This window comes from Dromaius novaehollandiae, unplaced genomic scaffold (assembly GCF_036370855.1).
Source record: "Dromaius novaehollandiae isolate bDroNov1 unplaced genomic scaffold, bDroNov1.hap1 HAP1_SCAFFOLD_33, whole genome shotgun sequence".
NCBI classification, from domain to species: domain Eukaryota; kingdom Metazoa; phylum Chordata; class Aves; order Casuariiformes; family Dromaiidae; genus Dromaius; species Dromaius novaehollandiae.
The window spans coordinates 3,021,610-3,042,287 of NW_026991456.1; the positions used below are offsets into that span (position 1 = coordinate 3,021,610).

At 53.7% G+C, this 20,678-nt stretch overlaps 2 protein-coding genes across 2 annotated transcripts in view; one reads left to right on the top strand and one right to left on the bottom strand.

Moving 5' to 3' along the window:
* Positions 1–18,100, top strand: part of LOC135326629 (class I histocompatibility antigen, F10 alpha chain-like) — a 30,791-nt gene extending 12,691 nt beyond the window's left edge. Inside the window, exons 4-6 of the mRNA XM_064504441.1 lie at positions 6,750–6,852; positions 8,508–8,655; positions 18,014–18,100. Of these exons, the coding sequence (XP_064360511.1) occupies positions 6,750–6,852; positions 8,508–8,655; positions 18,014–18,100 (338 nt within the window). The remainder of the gene's footprint in view (positions 1–6,749; positions 6,853–8,507; positions 8,656–18,013) is intronic.
* A 154-nt stretch (positions 18,101–18,254) lies between these two features.
* LOC112996241 (olfactory receptor 6C74-like) lies at positions 18,255–19,199 on the bottom strand. The gene has a single exon (XM_026121650.2). The coding sequence runs from the start codon at positions 19,197–19,199 to the stop codon at positions 18,255–18,257; it is 945 nt and encodes a 314-aa protein (XP_025977435.2).
* Positions 19,200–20,678: the final 1,479 nt, after the last annotated feature.

Consider the following 20,678-nt stretch of genomic DNA (forward strand, 5'->3'; position numbering starts at 1 on the left):
GCTGCTCCGTATGGGCACCAAGGATCCTGCCTGGAAAGTACCAAGTGTGATGACATGGCTGTAGGCCTGGCAGGGCAGGTGGGGTCATTCCTGCATGGGCTTGAGCAGCAGTGCTTGGATCCAGCAGGTCAGCCCCTGGGTGTGCAGCTGGTGCTGGCAGCAGGGCTTTGGTTTCATGAGCGTGGGCCCCTCTTTGTGCATGAAGGCTGGCGTGGAGAGATGGTCCCCACATGCCCCCTGGGGGCAAAAGCAAGAAAAGCACAAGCCCCGTGAGTAGGAAGAGGTGCACAGGTGAGGGCAGGGCCTGCTTGCCCAGGTGGCCTGGCGGTCCAGCAGCTGGACGTCCCGAAGGCGAGCCAACAGCGAGGCACCAAGGCTGGGGGGTGTCACGCTTTATCAGGAGGAGAGTGTGCCCGTGTGCTGACGTGAGGCTCAAGCAGGTGGCCAAGGTGGTGAGGAGAGCCCAAAAGTCGGTGCCCCTGAGGGGAGAGGAGGATGCATGGAAGAGTGAGGAAGCGATGGTGTGGGAGGGCAAGGCAAAGGTGCAGGGTGATGTGGAGCAAAGAAAGCCTGGAGGGGCCCAGCGCAGTGCGTGCACGCCAACAGGGAAGTGCTTAGAGAGCAACAGTCTGGAGAAATGAATCTCTGACAGCTTTTGTGGGAAATCTGCAGAGCCGGGCACCTGTCTCAGGGGTCCGTCCGCTAATGCCTGCAGCCTGGGGACCAGACAGGAGCACTTTGCAGTCTGTGTGCAGCTGCGGGCCTGCAGCGTGGCATGCCAGACAAGAGCCATTGTCTCATCCAAAGGAGCTGAGGCATGAAGGTATCCAAGTCTAGCAGCATTTTGGCTGCAGAGCAGCAAGGCAGAGGGGACTGTTGTCTTGCCTGCTTCACCGCTCATTGTTAGCAGGGAGAAGTTGTTGAAGCAACAGACAAAGGGCAAAATCAGCAAAGCGCTGGAGGGGCTTGACTCTGCCAGAGGAGCTACATGAGATGGTTTGTGAGCATTTCATTAGGTGAGACCTGCTAACCCACCCCCCCACCCCCCCCACCCCCCGGAGGATATTACCTCTGAGTTCCTGATTTGCAAAATGGTGAGTCCCTCCCCTCACCGTATGCTACTGTCTCAGGAAGGAGATCACAGTGAGACAGAGGGGACAAGTGGACACTGTAGTGAATCCCTGGTCAGGCTCTAACACCACCATGCAGGTTGTGAGGTGGATATGCTCCTGCTTCTCCAGCCATAACGGCATGGTCCGTGCAGGCAGGTCTCTGTGGTGTCTCTGTTTGGAGAAACAGAAACACTGAGCTGCAGCGTTGGATTTAGGAGAGTCTGTCTTCTTTTGAGAGGCCAGGCAGACCAGAGTCAGACGGGCAGGAGAGCCCCCAGGGCAAGTAAATGTGTGCTTGATCCAGGCACAGCCTGGGAAACTGGAGTGTCACTGCCCCGCCAAGGGGGCCCTGAGCTCCTCCAGTGCCTTGAATTGATTACAAAGGATAAACAAACGATTGCCTGAAGACTCTTGAAGAAGAACAGAAAAAACACTCTTCCCTTCTGCTCTCCATTTCCTGCTATTCCTCGAGCAGGAGAGCAGAAAATGGGCAACACTTTTCTTGGCTCCCTTTCTTCGATTCTCTGTTTTCCGCACCTTGGCAATAGCCCCTGCTCCCCCTGCTTATCTTTTTCCTTTGCATCCTTTTCGGATGATAAAATCCTGCAAGCAGCAGCCCAGCCTGAAGCAGACTCCTGCCAGGAACAAGACCAAGCAAGGGAGAAAACCTCTTTATTGCACTCAGCTTCTGAGGTCCCCAGCTGTCCCTTGCAATACGCAGGTTTCGGGTCAAGTTGTTCATGATGTGAAAGACAGGATTAATGCCAGAGGAGAAATTGTCACTTGTGCACTTCCAAGTATCCTCATGACACATGAAATACTGCCATGTGAGAAGCAGGGAAGGGGTGAAGGGAAGCAAGTTAGCCCTAGTTCCAGAAGGGATATCAGGGGCCCTGAAAGCAATCGGAGTTCCAGTGTTATAAAGGCAGAGCTCAGTCAGGAGTCCCAATTACCTATTTCTTCTTCTTGCCTCAGGCTATGCTCAAAGAGTCTCTGATGCATGCAGCTCCCTTTCCAGGGCTAGAGCCACAAGCAGCATAAATCAAGCGAGTTGGCTCCTTCCAGTTCATGGAGCTCTGTCCCATTTGACCACTGAAGAGGCAAGCTTGATTTCTGAAGAGCTGGTCAAAGAGGGACCATTTCGTTGCCATTTAAAATGGAAACGAAGGCTAAAAGGAGAAAAACATTCCCATGTTTTCCCTGTTTCTCCTTTTCAGTGCATTCAGATGTGCACATCAAATTGGCTTTCTCTTTCTTGTTAGACCACAGTGGTTCCTTCTGTTGTTGATCCTGGAAGTGCTGGGACATTTGTGGCCTGGCTCTGCACTGTTGCTCCGAGGATCCTGGCTGTAGTTGAGCTGCCTGGGATGCAACATTGCCGCCAGTGACAGCTGAACGGCAGGCTTGTTTCCTAGCTGCCCCCAAAGAGAGGAGGGCTAAGGGATCCTGTGTTGCTATTGCTTTCCTCCTCACGGCCTGCAGACCTGAGAGCCTGTAACTCCTGCTAGCTTCCTCTCGTGCCCTGCCGACTCATCAACTCCAGTGCATTGCCCCAGTTCTTCAATAGAAGAGGAAATGCTGAGTGTCCAATGCAGCAATGATGGGGCCCTGCTGTAAAAACAGGGGAAATCTAATACCTGCCAGGAAGTGGTCTGGCCGAGAAAGGGAAAAAGACCTTTGTCTCTGTGCTGTTAACCTCGGATGCACAGGAATCTGCAAGAGCAGCATGTGCAGGCACTGGGGATTGCATAAGGTGAAATGGTCTGTCTGCAGCAATGTCATGTCATCGTATTCCTGCATGATGTGGAGCTCCACAGCGGCTCAAGAGATGGGAGCTTTCAGGAGAGACATGGAGTCAAGTTCGTGCTGTTTGTGCTTTGTCAAGGCTCCTCACAAGGTTTCTTAGGAAGGCAGCGATGAAGCACACAATTGTGGCCACAGTCACTTTGCATTAAACCTTCTCCTGCATTAAACAGGTCTGTGGTGAAACTCCCTAACTGCATGTCCCTGTGAAATTTTTGTCGTAGTCCTACTACTTTTTTGTAGAGGGATAGAGATTCTGGTTTTGGGAGCCCAGTCCTACAACTAGCTGTGCACAGACGCACTCTTGCCTCTACTCAGAGCCCAGTTGCCCTGGGACCCCATGCATGTGTGCGCATGATGGCCATTTGTGGCAGTCCTTCCACCTCCGTGCCAAAGGATCTTTGGAAAGGACAGGCTTTGTAAAGGCCTAGCCCTTCTTAGCCCCTCCATTAGTCTGGGTTCCTCTATCGCTGTGGATACAAAGACACTAAGTGTACACTAGGAAGAAGAGAACTAACTCTGAACAAAGGCTCCTGTAACTGCCACAAGAATGCTGTAACTAACTGTAACGAACTACACACTAAGGATACTGTAACCAGCTCTAAACTAACTATTCCAATCCTGACAATCCTACATTCTGTAACAATAATAATAATAATCCTAACTGTCCTCTCCTATGAAATTAACTACTCTGTCCTGAAAGAAGCCTTGGCAGGGGTGGTGGGAGCTGCTCCTGGGTGATGTTCTCGCTCCCACAGCAGAGGTGGAGGGGATCCCTGGGAGGGATGTGCCCCCACGGTCAGCCTTGTCTCCCACAGACGGATCTTGGTGCGCGGCGGCCAGGTGAGGGCCAGGAGGTGCCGCAAGGCCAGCAATCCTTGGCCTCCCCTGGTGCCTTCAGGCCTGCTCCCCTAAGCCAGGTACTGGCACCAGCTTGGGCTTCTTGTGGGGGGGCCGTGCCTCAGCTGGTGAGGAGCAGGGGGCCCTTCTTCAGGGCTAGCGCCTCCTCTTTGGTCCCTTGGGCAGGGCAACAGGGTGTAGGGCAGGCTGCCCCTCTGTCTTGTGCACCTCCATGGGCTCCTCCTCCTCCAGGCCAGTCTGCATCCATGATGGATCTCCGGGGTGGCTGTGGGGTCTGGAGAAGGGCGGCGTGTCAGTCCCAGAGGGTTCTGCCCCCCTCCCTCTTCCTGCAGCCGTTTCCAGGCTTCTGGGCACTTCTGGTGGCTTGCTGCTGCTGCTGCTGCTTAGGAGTTGCTTCTGGAGGAGTTGGTCTCTTTCCAAATCTCCTCTGCAGTTCCATGAATGGAAAGAGCCCAGGCACAGAGACTGGCTCTGCCTGTCCCATGGGCTGCCCTCCCAGCGGGCGAGGGGCAGAGCCCTTGGCCAGCCCCACACTCCCTCGTCCTCCTCTGCTTCTGAGAGGGACATTGCCTGGGTCCACATAGGGCCCCACTCATGGCCCCACCGCAGGCTGCTGCCTGCAAAGGGTGAAACCCCCAACGTTCCTGGCACACAGCTGACGATGAAGCAGCATCTGGAGCCCAGCCAGCCCCAGAGCCCTCAACCCTCCCCGGCCCAGCTGTGGGGCCCTGAGTAGGGCTGCTCACCCTGCCACACTGCCCCCCCGTGCTCCCCTTCCCCTCGTGCCTTTCCCACCCCTGGCCTTTGCAGTTGCATCTGCCTGCTCTGCCCACTTGCCTTCACCACAGTCACGGCTGCACTGGAAGCCCATGAAAATCCCAGTGCTCCTGCCCTCCAGCTGGCATCCACCCAGAACCTGGAGCCTGGCTGGCCACAAAGGCATCGCCCACCCAGCACCCCAGCTGTGCAGCCAAGGGCAGGGGTCTGCACCCCAGTTTCCCTGCTCCTCCCCCTGCTCCCAGCACTGCTGCTGCTGTGCCCATGTCAAACCCTCCTGCCGCCAGACGGCCCCGGGGCATGAGGCAGCTCCCTGAAGCCTTTCAGGAGCAGGCTGAGGTGGGGCTGGCACTGCCAGGGTGGGTTGGGAGAGGGCAGCTCCCCTCTGCCATGCTGGGGCTGGGGCTGGGGCTGGGGCTGGGCACAGCTTTTCCCTGGGGAGCTCCTGGAGGAGCCGCTCCAGGGGATCCTCCACCTCTGTCCTGGCAGCAGCACCATCGCTCAGGGTGCCGGGGGGGAGAAATGCACTGAGGTGAGGGCCAAAGATGGGCTGGGGCAGGTGGTAAAAGATGGGCCGCTGCGCCCTGCTGCAACAGCGTGATGGTGGCAGTGCTGGCAGGGCTGCGGGGGGCATTGCTGGTGGCAAAAGCAGCTGCCGGGGAGCACCGGAGGATGCTGGCGTGGAGTGGAGCGATGAGGAAGCGGACTTTGTTGAAGATCCATGGCAAACGGGAGCAGCTGGGTGAGACCAAGGCTGAGGAGCCTCTTGGCAGACACACAGCTGTGTCCTGAGGAGGTGCCCTGCTCACCCGTTGTGAAGGGCAGAGATGCTGCCAGGGAGGCAGCTGGTGTGGGAGGGCAAGGCAAAGGTGCAGGGTGATGTGGAGCAAAGAAAGCCTGCAGGGGCCCAGCGCAGTGCGTGCACGCCAATAGGGAAGTGCTTAGAGAGCAACAGTCTGGAGAAATGAATCTCTGACAGCTCTTGTGGGAAATCTGCAGAGCCGGGCACCTGTCTCAGGGGTCCGTCCGCTAATGCCTGCAGCCTGGGGACCAGAAAGGAGCACTTTGCAGTCTGTGTGCAGCTGCGGGCCTGCAGCGTGGCATGCCTGGAGCGCTGCGGTGGATGGCTGCAGCCTCTTTGGGAAGGCCCGTCTGGGAAGGTGCGGAGGGGCAGTTGGCCTTTCTGTGAGAAAGCAGCGGGAATGCAGGAAGCTCTGCCTAGGGCTGGACGGTGAGGCATATGGGTGAGGCTTAGTGGCCCGAGCAAGAGGAGTGGTCTTGCAGTGGCTGGCTGTGTGCTCTAGAGGGCCTGAAGAAGGGCAGCATCTGCACGGTGTAGGAGGCCGAGAGGTGGGGAGAGGAAAATTCCTGCTGCGGCACAGATGGCAGCTCGGAGCTGGGCTCAGAAGCTGGCACCAGAGGCTGGGAGGCAAAGCCCTGGTGCTGGAGGTGCCCCCGGTGAGCAGCAAGGCCTTGTGATGTCGGTGCTAGCACGGTCACCAGCAAGGCCTTGTGATGCGGGTGCCCCTGGTGGCCAGCAGGAGGTGGTCACGGGGGTCCCCATGGCAACGTGCAGGGCTTTGTGATGGGGGTGGCATCATGCCCCCAAGGCCATTGTGATGGGGCGGTGCCCGTGGTGACCGAGTCCATGCTGGGAGCAGAGCCCCTGGCTGTGCCCTCTGAGGAGAGCAGCTCGCTGAGGAGGGAGCAGCTCTCTTGAGTGCCAGAGTGGCAGGTGCGCAGGAGAAGCTCCTGCAGATGGAGAAGGGGCGGCAGGCGAATGCCGGCTCCCAGCCCGTGGATGGGCTTTCTGTGAGGCCGAAGCGCAGAAGCAAGGTGAGCGGTGGGGCTGGAGGGAGAGGCAGGCAGCAGGGCTGGGAGCTGCACGGAAAGCATGAGGACGGTGGGGAAGAGGAGGTGGGGCAAGCGAGCCAGGCCTGATCTTCTCTGGCCAGGGGGTATTTCTTGCTGGTGCTGGGGATTTTCTGGTGCACAAAGCACACCGACCGGGATGCTGCAAGGCCCAAATGGAGCCTGTGAGCTGTGCTGAGGGTCAGAGAGCATCTCCAGGCTTAGCACAGCTGGGTCGTGCTAGGCCATGAGCTTCCCTTCGACATGGGGCCGGGCTTTCCTGTGCCTGAGGGGCCGCTTGTACGAACGCAACCGCCTCCATCATGTGCTTCCTTCTCCCTGCAGGGGGGCCAGCGGGAGCCGCATGCAGTGACGCAACGCATCCCGACCCCGACTTCATCGCAGCAAAGGGACAGGCGGCCGTTGCTGCCCAGCCCACAGAGCTGGCAAGGCCTTGAACGCCTCATTGCAGAGGTACCGAGCTGAGCAGCGATGGTGGCAAAGCCTCTGCCTGCCTGGCTGCAGCTGCGGAGAAGCAGGCAGGAAGCGGTGGGGAGACCAGGAGGTCTCTGTCCCCCAGCAGGCTGACTGCCTGCTCTGCATGGCAGCCTGCAAGGCCATGCCTCAGGGTCCTCAGGGGAACTGCCTTTGCCCCTGTCTTGCGCAGTGCTGATGAGCCCTGTCCCCATGCAGCCTTTGGGAGCAGGGTGGGAGCTGCCTGCGTGGCAGAGCGCTGCCGCTGTTGAGGGCATCAGAGGTGCTGGAAATTGACCTGTGGGAAGGATGGAGAGTGGGGGCGGGAGGGGAGGAAAGGGCTGCAATCACTTTCCTATCTCCTGGGCTTGGATTGCAGATGGTGAAGGACACTGCCAGAGATGTTCTCATCGCAGCGTTCATGAGACAAATGGAAACACTCCATCTGCCCAGCTTAGCACCTCGTGCACCCAAGGCAGCTAGGCAGCTCCTTGGAGGCCTGGAGGCCTCTGCAGCTAAAACAGCAGGATCTGCCCGTGGAACCAAGCTGCCTGCTCTGGAGACATCCTGCAGATCTTCTGCAAGAGGCAGGGCCAAAGCCAGGGAGCAGCTGCCACCTCTTAGTGGTGCTGTGATGTGTCTGGAGTGCAGGAAGAGCCTGGCAGAGGAAGATGTAAAGGCAGTGCATCTTCCTTTGCCTGCCCTTCAAGAAGGCAAGCGGGAAGCTGGGGCTCTGCCCCGGGCAATTCAAGCTGCTGTCCACTGCTTGCCTGAGGCCAGGACTGGGTCTTCCACGCTGGGAAAAACAAGGCTGCTGCGAGCTGATGGTGCCGGGACAACTCTTCCTGTGCAAAGCCAGCAGCTGCCAGGAGGCACCTCCTTTGTTGCGGGAGCACAGAGCATGCCTCAAAGGCAGACAGCTGCCACAGCTCTGCAAGGGCCTGATGCCCACACTCGTGATGGCAAAAGGAAGGTCATGAGGGCCGGTGCACCAGCTTCCCCGGGCAGGGGCCATGGACTGGTCACACTAGGATGGCAACTTGCAGTGCAGAGGCGCAAACAGCAGCCTCTGGGCATCATCTGTCGCCTTCAAGGCACGCCGCTGAGCATACACCCCGACAACCCCTCGCAGTATCTCGCCGTGCTCTCAATCAAAACAGAGACGCTGGAGGAGCTCGACAGGAGCTGCGTGGCGCGCACCGGGCAGAGCTTGGCCCAGCTGCGAGAAGCCTTTCTGGAGAGGAAGGAGCCGAGGCCAAAGGAGAGGGAGGTCGAGGAAGAGGAGGGCAAGGGGAAACGTTTCTCCCTGACAGCATCGGGATGCCTCAATGTTCGCCCCAAGGAGGTGAGTGCAAAGGGTGGGCCGGGGCAGATGGTGACCCTCTGTGTGCTGGGGCCAGCCGCTGCGCACTGGTGCAACAGTGTGATGGTGGCAGTGCTGGCAGGGCCACGGGGGGCATTGCTGGTGGCAAAAGCAGCTGCCTTCACAAATCTCCCTCTCTGGCTTCAGCTCTGTGCCAGAAACTCCTTCTATAACCTGTGGCAACCGGAGGTGACGCGAGTGGAGCTCCTCAAGGACGCGAGGTCCAAGTGGGAGGTGCAGGAGCGGCTGTACGCCCATGCGCCCAGGAGGGAGCGGGAGCTGGGAGCTGGGAAGAGAGTCCGGGGAGCACCAGAGGATGCTGGCGTGGAGTGGAGCAATGAGGAAGACGACGTTGAAGAAGAGCCTTTGGAATGGGAGGAGCTGGAGAAAAACACAGCCTTGGTCATGAGCTGGGTCAGACCGAGCCTCAGGAGCCTCTTGGCAGACCCACAGCCGTGTCCTGAGGAGGTGCCCTGCTCACCCATTGTGAAGGGCAGAGATGCTGCCAGGGAGGCAGCTGGTGACCTGCAGAGCACGCCTCTGGCCCCAGCAGTGCCCCGAGGAGCCGAGGCAGCGGCATCTCCTTTGGCAGGAGGCTGCCAGGACGCGGGGGACAGTGTGCCTCTGGCTCCACTGGCCAGCACAGGAGCAAAGGCGGAGGCCTCCCCTGCAGCCAGAGACCCTGAGGATGCAGGGGAAAATGCTCCTCTGCCTCCATCGCTTCCCGCAGAGGCTGCGCCAGAGGCCTCCCACTTGTGCGGAGGCCCTTGTGGGGAGAGCAACAGCCTGCCTCTCCAACCACCATTGCCCAAAGAAAGCGCAGCAGAAGGCTCTGCCCTGGCCGCAGGCCTTCCTCACCAGGTGAGCAAGGAGCATGGCGTCGGCACCCACCACCAAAGGGAGGTGCGGTGTGAGCAGCGTCTGGGGTGTGCAGGGTGGGTGAGAAGAGCTGCCCCATCGCATGGGTCCCCTGCGGCCATGGTGAGAAGCTGTCCCCCCAGCCCTTTGCGCTCTGCACTCTCTGCCCTGGGGAAGATGCCTGGTGCTCTGCGTTTCCAAGTGCCAGAGGCCCCGGGCTGACGTGCCCTCCCCGGCCTGCACAGCATCCAGCCCTGGGGCATGGATGCTGAGCGAGGAGGGCAGGGGCAGCCCCAGCAGCAGCCGCCTCCCACAGCCAGCGAGCCAGACCCCTTGTGCCACGCACCCGGCCACCTCCATCCCCCGCTGCCCGTCGTGGCCCCCGGCCCAGCCCTGCTGCTACGGCCCCAAGACAAGCCTTGTGCCATTGCCCAGCCAGCTGCATGTGCCTCCCCTTGGGGCTCGCAGCCACTCACAGCATCCCCCCACCCCAAACCCTTTGCCCCCTCCTATATCCCAGGGCACCAGGATGCTGAGCATGGCCAGCTGATATCACACAGGGGTGTGTTCCTGCTCTCCCCATGCAGGTTGCCTGTGAGCCCAAAGAGGAGCACAAGTCATCGTCTTCCCTCCGGCCCACGCCAGAGGTGGACTCAGGTAGGTACCCAAGTCGAGAGCCGTTCTGGGGACAGCACAGCGAGCGGCACTGAGGCTGGCAGCAGGAAGCACCCAGGGGCTGGCCATGCCGAGGCCATGAGCCCTCGGGAAAGCCCTTGGTGCCAGGGACAGGCAGGTGCTTGCCCTGCGCCTGCCCAGCCCCTCGCCCACGGCTCTCCTTCCTCCACAGGCATCACCGCCCTCCCGCATGCTGCGCCTTCCAGGCGATGGCCATCGCGGCTCAGGGCAGCGCTTCGGGCTCTGCGCAGAGCTTTTAGCTGCCGCTGTGTCTCAGGGCAGTGAGAAGAACAGTGCGAGGATGCAGCTGCCAGACAGGTGGCCCGAGATGGGGCATGGTGCAGAGCAAAGAGGCAGAGCGACGGAGGCTCCCTCCTGGCTGCTACAGCAATGCTGCCGCATCGTGTCCCACAGCCCATTTTATGCTTCCAATAAACCCTTTTAGCTTCTTCTCTGTGTTTCTGTGAGGAGAGCAACCTGTGAAGCCTTCCCCTCTCCCATTGGCTAACCTGAAATGGCTGCCCTGCGCCATCGCCCTGAGGCAGGCACAGCAGGCATGTACAGCACGTACTGCACGGATCACTGTGCTGAGGGAAACTTCAGCGCTGGCAGAGGCTGTATAAGGCCTCCTCGTGCTCGGACATTTTGTGGTCTTCACCAGACTCATTGCGAGCGTGAAACTCCCAACGGGGCTGAGGAAAGCAGGGGACGCCCCACTGGAACTAGGGCTGAGGCAAGGGAATGGGGCCTCCAGAAGGGGAGAAAGTCAGTACATGTGGTTATGTATTAGAAAGCTGAAACGGTCTTACCGCACGTGCTTGTTGTTTGGTTTGTGTGTGTTAAAGAAGCTTCATCCTTTGGCTCAGAGTCATAGGGCCTCATAATGGCCTTCTCATGGCCAATCCTGAAGAAGCAGTGGCCCATGCCATGGACACCGTTGTGAGGCACTTTGCTGCTCTGGCGGTGAATATTCCCCTCGAGAAATCTAAAGGACCAAATCAGGAAGTCCCATCCCTGGGGCTGATCTAGTGGGGTGGCCAGAGGATGACTCCTCCAGATGGCCTTACCCAGTTAGAAAATCTTCCACCTCCCTCCTCCCATGCAAAAGAATCAAATCAAGGGTGAGGGACGCGGCAGTTCTGGGCAAAACATATTCCAGGTGCTAGTCCAGTTGCCAGACCACTTTATAATTTATTAAAGAGACGAGCAGTATGGAGATGGGGGCTGGAGCACAAAGAAGCCCTTAAAGGCTTAATTCACTCCGTTCAGCAACATCAAACTCTGGCTCTAGGGTTTCTACCTCAGCCTTGCGAGTTACAGATTGGGATTAGTGAGGCAGCGTATCAGCGGGGACTGTGGCAAAGGCCCCCAGCAGGCGCACTCCTTATCCCCCTTCCCTTTGGGTCCCGAACGTGGAGGGGAGCCACACACCGGTAAGCTGAAGCCCTGAGCAAGGGTTCCTCGCAGTTTATCAAGCACTATCGGATACAGAGTCTATCAGCGGAGATGATGCAGATGCTACAGTCCGGACCCCACTTGCCCTCTTGCGGGGAATATGGGAGGTTGCCCTCCCTCCTCAGGCTAGAGCCACGTGTCCCACGCTACAGAAGGGGATATTCTATCTAGCCCATCGGATTTGGAGTTTGTTGCCGGATGGAGGAATGCCTTGGGGAGGTCTGACTGAGAGAGCTTTTTCCTCTGTCCCCTCACGGGAAGAGCAGAAGCTGATTCAAGTTAGCAGGAATGCTGCAGCTGGAATTTGTGCCAAATTACCCAATGGTAAAACCTTTACTATTACTCTCACCTGCCCCGCCTTGGCGATGGGCTTGCATGGCTTCTGCTGACCAGGGCTGTCGCCGGATGACCGACTATCTTTACAGTCCCGGACTGTGAGGGTGTGGCGCGAGGGAGGGGAGGAGGGGAGAGGGAGATTTGCTGCATGACTCCACAACTTACTTTAAAGATCTACATTTACTACACAAGTTACAACAGTACAAAGCAACAGTTCTCATCAACAGACACTTTGTTCAACCAGAATACTTATTTCCCAATTCTAATTGATCTTACCCACGCGTCGCCTCAGCAGCCAACCTACCCTCAATCCCAGGGAAGTAACTGCGGGAGGGCATCCCTATCCCGAGGGGATCCGCAAGTTGGCAGAGCCTCTGTCACGCGCCAAGAGCCAAAGATGGCCCTGAGGCCAACCTATCTATACCCTTCAGGGGAAGGTGGAGGTGGGGTCACTAGGCCAGTTGCAGTTCTCTTTGCGCAGTCGCAGTCCCTAGCTCTTGCCTGTTGCAGGGTTCAACTCTCCTCTGTCGTCGTTATGACGATGGCCCCCACAGTCATGGGGTGGGGGGTGGCAGAACACTGTCAAGGGCAGCCTAGCTGCCTTGGGCACTCTTCAGCACTGAAGAAAGGAGTTTGAGTGACTGCGAATGACTGCTTTCCTCTTGCAGGGGTGGTCCCAAGGAGACATCCCATAGCTTGGGTAAGAGGGAGTTAATTCCAGTCCGCAATGATTAACACTGCCCCAGCAGTGAAAGCAGGTGTTGTCTCCCAAGGTCCTGAGGAGGAGGAGATAGGCCAGACCCCCTAATTAACACTGTCCCAGCAGGGAGAGGAGGCTTTGTTTCCCAGGGTCCTGGAGCCCAAGCAGGCCTTCTCTCAAAGCTTTGACAACCTCCCTTTCTGAGTGTGAAGCACAGGAAGGCAGACTGCTTGTAACTGGCACCAGATTGGGGGGGCCAGGGATGTGTGTGTGTTAAAGAATACTGAACTGAAACTGTCTAGAGGTAGCCGCTTAGCATGGCTTCCATAAAACTTGCTTAGCATGAGGAGCTAAATTTGCTGAAGCCTTAGGCAACACTTAGATAAAATAATGAACTTGTAGCTAGTTCAGTAAGAAAAGGGCCTCAGAGCTGCTTCAAGCTGAGAAGATAAGGAAGCTACCAGCAGTCTGCATTCCTGTGCTTCACACTCTGAAAGGGAGGATGTCAGGACTTTGAAAGAAGACTGGTGCAGGGCATCAGGACCATGAGGGACAAAGCCTCAGCTCACTGCTGGGGCAGTGTTCATTGTTATGATTTGGAATCACCTCCTCCTCCTCAGGACCTGGAGAGACAACGGTAGGACCCAACAAGAAACAAAGGCACAACTGTCAGCAGAAACCACAACAATAAAGCTAAGGGAGAAAACCAGCCTGCCTAGGAACAACGATGAGAGCCAACAAGGAGCAGGAGACCCCAGACCTGGCTATTACTACTGGTCCGAACTACCATGTGAGGGGTGGAGAACTTAGATTGAAAAGTTATAATGCCCAGGGAGTTCTTCTTCGGGGTCCCTCTTCAGAGGCACCCAGCTCGAGCTGTAATTACGGCAAGCACATCATGAAAACTTAATTATTTAATTTGCTTTGATTTAGCCCTGAACTTTTCAGTGGGAACCTAGGGTCGGACCCTGTTGTGGTAGCCGGCGAGCCTATTTTCCATAACACTAGTTCTCTAGAAAGCCCCTCTTTTCCACTACAACCTGCTTTTGTGACTGGCACAGGAGAAGTGACAGAGAGCGAGAAGTGGCAGTTGAGTGGAAGTGCCGAGCTGGTAAGTTAGGGTCGGGGCCCAGCTCTGGAGCACCATGGTACATGGCCAGGCAGGGGCATGGCTGCAATGCAGGGGCAACATAGGTCAGGCAGGGACCAAGGGCAAGAGCCTCAGCTTAAAAGCAGCTTGAAGGAGGGCCACGTCCTCACTGAGGCTTCTTCTCGCTCTCTTTCTTTCCAGGTTACCAGCTGCACTCTCTCTTAAGCGGGCCCTGAGCCCAAGGAGCCAAACTCCCACAGGTGTGGGTGTGTGCATGAGCGGGTGCACATAGAGCCCTGACAGACTGATGCTTTCCTTCTTCCCTCCACAGAGGGCTTGGAGGTGGGTGTCCAGAGCTTCCGAAGGCACATCGTGCCCCTTTGCAGTGTTACAGCTTGGGGTTCTCCCTTTCTCTGCTGACATGGACACTGTCAGGGGGATGTACAGAATTCCCCCGCAGAACTGCCTTCTGCTGCTGAAACACGTGCAGAGCCTGTGAGTCCACCACAAAGAGCCTTCTGGGCTCCCACCAATTCACCTAGTGGATGTTTTCAGATTTCTCCTACCATGTCTGGCTGTCTCCTCAAGGCAGCCAAGTCCTCCAGGCAGAACCCAGACTCCCTTCCCTCTTGCTGGTAGCTCTACAGAGCAGAACAGGTACATGACAGGCACTCATGGAATTACCACGTTGCATCTAATTGCAGGAGAGGCTATGAAATGCCCCACTAAGAGGTGTCCATAGTAGCAGCCTTCGAGAGCGTCCTTTACAAGATGCCAGTCGCTCTGTATTTTGACAAAGGATTCTTCCTATCTGTGCTCTCCGAAGACAAACCCAAACTCTTCGTCTGGGGCCTGCTTATGCTAGAAATGTTAACTGTTAGGCTTCTATGGCATAGACAAATGCACAGTTCCTGTTCGGTGCACTGATTGCTTACTTAGATCACTGCTCAGAATACAGGGGCTCGTGAGTTGGGCCTGTTGCAGAAAAGCACTGTTGACAGGAAGGCTCCAAGCAAGGGTCAGAAGAGCACTAGGAAAAGCCCCCCGAGCCCCAAAGAGATGAGAAGAATACTGCCTGCTGTTCCATTTCCATGGCTCCCCTGGCCCCCCTGGAAATGTATGCTTTTGGGTCAAAGAAATCCCCAGGCATCCTGGGCTGATGAGAAGCCAAAGAAAGCAAAGGCAGAAGGAGCGTACTAGCAGGCTGGGATGGAGAAGAACGCTGTATGAGCACTGCAGGCTTTTTCAAACCTGCCAGACAAGAGCCATTGTCTCATCCAAAGGAGCTGAGGCATGAAGGCATCCAAGTCTAGCAGCGTTTTGGCTGCAGAGCAGCAAGGCAGAGGGGACTGTTGTCTTGCCTGCTTCACCGCTCATTGTTAGCAGGGAGAAGTTGTTGAAGCAACAGACAAAGGGCAAAATCAGCAACGTGCTGTAGGGCTATAATTGGCTTCCATGCTGTTCAGTCACACTGCCTCTGGCCACACCTCGGTTTCCAACACACGACTGAGCTTTCCCCATTGCATCATCCTTGAGATAGCATGACTTCTGCCAGAGGAGCTACATGAGATGGTTTGTGAGCATTTCATTAGGTGAGACCTGCTAACCCGCCCCTCCCCCACCCCCCGGAGGATATTACCTCTGAGTTCCTGATTTGCAAAATGGTGAGTCCCTCCCCTCACCATATGCTACCGCCTCAGTAAGGAGATCACAGTGAGACAGAGGGGACAAGTGGACACTGTAGTGAATCCCTGGTCAGGCTCTAACACCACCATGCAGGTTGTGAGGTGGATATGCTCCTGCTTCTCCAGCCATAACGGCATGGTCCGTGCAGGCAGGTCTCTGTGGTGGAGAAACAGAAACACTGAGCTGCAGCGTTGGATTTAGGAGAGTCTGTCTTCTTTTGAGAGGCCAGGCAGACCAGAGTCAGACGGGCAGGAGAGCCCCCAGGGCAAGTAAATGTGTGCTTGATCCAGGCACAGCCTGGGAAACTGGAGTGTCACTGCCCCGCCAAGGGGGCCCTGAGCTCCTCCAGTGCCTTGAATTGATTACAAAGGATAAACAAACGATTGCCTGAAGACTCTTGAAGAAGAACAGAAAAAACACTCTTCCCTTCTGCTCTCCATTTCCTGCTATTCCTCGAGCAGGAGAGCAGAAAATGGGCAACACTTTTCCTGGCTCCCTTTCTTCGATTCTCTGTTTTCCGCACCTTGGCAATAGCCCCTGCTCCCCCTGCTTATCTTTTTCCTTTGCATCCTTTTCGGATGATAAAATCCTGCAAGCAGCAGCCCAGCCTGAAGCAGACTCCTGCCAGGAACAAGACCAAGCAAGGGAGAAAACCTCTTTATTGCACTCAGCTTCTGAGGTCCCCAGCTGTCCCTTGCAATACGCAGGTTTCGGGTCAAGTTGTTCATGATGTGAAAGACAGGATTAATGCCAGAGGAGAAATTGTCACTTGTGCACTTCCAAGTATCCTCATGACACATGAAATACTGCCATGTGAGAAGCAGGGAAGGGGTGAAGGGAAGCAAGTTAGCCCTAGTTCCAGAAGGGATATCAGGGGCCCTGAAAGCAATCGGAGTTCCAGTGTTATAAAGGCAGAGCTCAGTCAGGAGTCCCAATTACCTATTTCTTCTTCTTGCCTCAGGCTATGCTCAAAGAGTCTCTGATGCATGCAGCTCCCTTTCCAGGGCTAGAGCCACAAGCAGCATAAATCAAGCGAGTTGGCTCCTTCCAGTTCATGGAGCTCTGTCCCATTTGACCACTGAAGAGGCAAGCTTGATTTCTGAAGAGCTGGTCAAAGAGGGACCATTTCGTTGCCATTTAAAATGGAAACGAAGGCTAAAAGGAGAAAAACATTCCCATGTTTTCCCTGTTTCTCCTTTTCAGTGCATTCAGATGTGCACATCAAATTGGCTTTCTCTTTCTTGTTAGACCACAGTGGTTCCTTCTGTTGTTGATCCTGGAAGTGCTGGGACATTTGTGGCCTGGCTCTGCACTGTTGCTCCGAGGATCCTGGCTGTAGTTGAGCTGCCTGGGATGCAACATTGCCGCCAGTGACAGCTGAACGGCAGGCTTGTTTCCTAGCTGCCCCCAAAGAGAGGAGGGCTAAGGGATCCTGTGTTGCTATTGCTTTCCTCCTCACGGCCTGCAGACCTGAGAGCCTGTAACTCCTGCTAGCCTCCTCTCGTGCCCTGCCGACTCATCAACTCCAGTGCATTGCCCCAGTTCTTCAACAGAAGAGGAAATGCTGAGTGTCCAATGCAGCAATGATGGGGCCCTGCTGTAAAAACAGGGGAAATCTAATACCTGTCAGGAAGTGGTCTGGCCGAGAAAGGGAAAAAGACCTTTGTCTCTGTGCTGTTAACCTCGGATGCACAGGAATTTGCAAGAGCAGCATGTGCAGGCACTGGGGATTGCATAAGGTGAAATGGTCTGTCTGCAGCAATGTCATGTCATCGTATTCCTGCATGATGTGGAGCTCCACAGCGGCTCAAGAGATGGGAGCTTTCAGGAGAGACATGGAGTCAAGTTCCTGCTGTTTGTGGAATTCTTTGCCAAATTAAATGGAATGGGAGTCATCCAACTAACTTCAAAATTTCAATGCTAGGCATTTAAGACTAAACTCATCTATCTTGGTTTTCTGTACTATTGGGAGGGAGTGATTTAAATCATAAAAAAGTCTCTGAGACAGAATGACAATCTCATGTTTTTATTTAAAATGAATAAACAGATCCTGGGTTTGATTCTCATTCCAAAACAACACATTTTTCTTGCAAATCATGAGTGAAAACTAATCCATGAAAATTACAAAATGGCAACACCATAACAAGGATTAGAAAAGAGTGTATTTTTTTGTTTGTTTGTTTGGCTGGTTTTGGGGAAGGGAAGGTTGGAGAGACTTTAAGGTCTAGATCTAATCCTTGGGGCTGCAGAGGATGGACCTCATTGAACTAGAGTCCCTCACCTGCGCAATTTATAACACATTGCCCAGCATGTGGTTCAGTGCACTTGGTGTTTCTATGCTTAGTACAGCTCCTTGGAAGTGCTATAGTCAACTAGCGTAAAAGGAGATAATATAATCCTCTAGACTGCTGATTCTTCCCCACTGACTATCAAGGGAGGGCAGGCAAGGAACTCAGCTTAGGACATTGAAGTTACAAATGTCTGTATGTGGACAAACTAATTCCACTGCATGAATCTGTTCTATCAGCTGAAGCATTGGCTCTGACAATATTCTGTCATAGGGACTGGGCATATATTTCATTAAGCTTGATCTGGGGACAACTGCATTGTTACTCAACAATTAAATTAGTGACCAATATTCTGGATTTTGTTGCAGTTTAAAAGAGAGATGATGTTAGATGGGTAATTTGGACTTTATTTTGGCTAATTCTTGTCCTAACCAGGAGGTTAATGTGGAGAAGTGCTGTTTGGTAGAGAAATAAAGCCGTTGTTCTCTTTTTTTGTGTTTTACCTGTTTTCTGTCTCTTTCTAAAAGCAAAGAGGTTCAACAAAGCTCCACCACTGAAATAAGCAGGGAAACCAGGTTTTGTGACAAGGAGAAGATGCATCCAAACTGGAGGAAAGTGAACTGTCTCGAGAATTTGGTGTGCCAAAAAAGGAGGAACTCCTCAGCTTGTTGCTTTCTGTTTCAGTTTCTGCACTTAGAAAACACCATCACCAGGGTATTCACCAGGTTTTATAAAGTGCTTTTAGACCATTTGAAAGGCTTCCCTATCTAAGAATTAGGCCTTATCATGATGATATGTTTATAGGAGAGAAACTGGTGTGATTTCATGAAACTTCACACTACTAAGAAAGGTGTAATTTCAGCAAATAAACCATAATCATTTGTTCCATCCCCCTCCTTTTCCCCTCCACTTACAAAACCTCTCCTCAGAAGGAAAAACATTTCCTGGAGATTATCACACTTCTCTTCAAGCCCGCCTTGAGAGCGTCTTTCATCTGCTGGTTTCTCAGGCTGAAAATAAAGGGGCTCATCAGAGGAGTTACCACTGTGTTGAGTAGGGCCACTGTTTTGTTGTAGGAAACATGACTTGAAGGCCACACATACATGAAGATGCAGCTACCATAGCCCAAGATGACAATGGTGAAGTGAGAGGAGCATGTAGAGAATGCCTTGTTCCGCGACGAAGCGGACGGCATCCTAAGTATGGTGTTAATAACATATAGGTAGGACATTGCTGTCATGACCAGTGAGCCAAAGAGGATGATGGAAGAGGTCACAAAAATTATCAGCTCAACAGTCTGTGTTTCTGCACAGGACAACCTGATCAAAAGCACGCTATCACAGAAGAAGTGGTCAATACAATTGGCATTGCAGAAGGGAAGCCTGGCAACTAGGACAGTGGGGACAATGGTGATCAGGAAGCCTGCACTCCATGACCCCAACAGGAGCTGAAGGCAAAGCCGACTGTTCATTAGCATGGGGTACTGAAGAGGGTAGCATATAGCTGCATAACGGTCGTAGGACATGACAGCCAGAAGGACAAACTCGATGCTGCCCAAGACAGAGTAGAAGTAGCACTGAGTTAAGCAAGCTGGGTAGGAGATGGCTTTGCTGCCCATCAACAAGCTTCCTACTGTTTGGGGTATGATGGATGTAGTGATGGAGATCTCCAGAGAGGAGAGGTTACAGAGGAAAAAGTACATGGGTCTGTAGAGGTCTTGGTCAGAAAGAATGAGGGCAATGATCAGCAGGTTTCCAACTAAGATCACCAGGTAGGAAGCCAGGAAAGTGACTGCTATCAGGTACTCCTGATGGTGGAGGGAGGGGAAGCCCAAGAGAATAAACTCTGTGACAGTTGTATGGTTCAACATATGGGCAACTGAGCTGCAGAGAGTAAGAGAAGATGGTCAGTGGAGGACGCAGTTCTTCAGAATGTTAGAGGAAACGGAGACAGAGAAATGTAAAAGTATAATAAAAGAGATACATGGGGACACTCACAAAAAGGCTGGAAGGAAAAGAAGAGAGGATAGGCATGGAGGAACAACACAGAGCAAGGAGACACCATTTTGAACAGTAATAACAAACCTAATTTCTAGGTTAGAATAGGAATCCACTATTAACATGGAAGCTTTTGCATTTGAGCTCCTTACCCAAGTGTGCTTTTATAGTCAGTGGAGAAAAATAGACATTTCTCAATCATTCTTTCTGTAGCCTATCTTAAGCATATATTTTAGGATGAGATAAAATCCATCCTGGAGAAAAATAAAACACCTCTTCAAAAAGATGTTAACCTTTTGATTAGGTAAGGAATGGAGAGAAGGCAGAAGGAGGATGGTGACAAAGGAGGAGGTGTATGGGATATAAAGGTGAATGGCAGAGTTAGGTAAGAGGGAAGTTTTATTCCCTGGGAATGGTTTTATTTTCAGGAAAAAAAACAAAGCCGAAAAGAGATAAGACAAACATTCTGTGATTAAAACTGTTGTCTTTGCATCCAAGTTCGAGCTTTTCCACATAGAGCAGAAATCTTTATAAACAGATTTTTCTTCAGTCCCAGCAATCTTTCTTGCTGAGAAACAGTTTTGATAAATCATTCTAGCCATCAGAAAGAAAAATAAAAAAGAATAGGAAAGTAATACAAAAGAGAGAGAGAGAGAGAGAAAAGAAAATCTAAGGAGATAAAAAGGTAAGTAGAGAAATTCATTCAGCTGGGAATAAAAGAAAGCCCTACCCTGTAAAAAAAGTAAACAAATAAACTAACAGAAACTCAAAAGACCTTTTTTTTATTTTTCTTCTGTGAACACTGGAAAAATGAAGCTTAACTTCATATGGAGTTGGTCCTGAATTCATTATCTGGGGTCCTGAAGATGTTGAATTCTCAATGCAGTCCTCTTAGGACAGTCTACCCCTATGTAGACCATCTCCTTTCTATCCTGCTGTTCACAAAACTTGTATAAGCCTAAAAGCGAGAACAATGCTACTCTGTGCAGCTTAGCTGCAACTGGCCAACAAGTTAAAGCAGAGGAAGGGGTAGAGACCCAGGAACACAGACACATACTGCTCAGCAAGGTCTCATTTCCTGAGAACTATCACAGGCAAAAGAGGACAATCACAGGCAGGCAGGCAGGCAGGCAGCCTAGGAAAGAAGGCAGTGTAGGAACACAACAATAACAATCAGTGAAAAATTAGGTGAAATACAGCAAAGTAGTTAGTTACATTAATCTATGTGCAGGAAACTATCAAGGGGAAATAGAAGGCCAGCAGAATTTCTGAAGACTATTCTCTCCTTTCCTCTCCTCCCACACCCTTTAGAGGCAATCTAGTGTGTCTCATTTCAAGGCTATTGTAGAGCC

Coding starts and splice junctions, on each gene's coding strand:
- LOC112996241 (XM_026121650.2), bottom strand. CDS start 19,199: ATGTTGAACCATACAACTGTCACAGAGTTTATTCTCTTGGGCTTCCCC.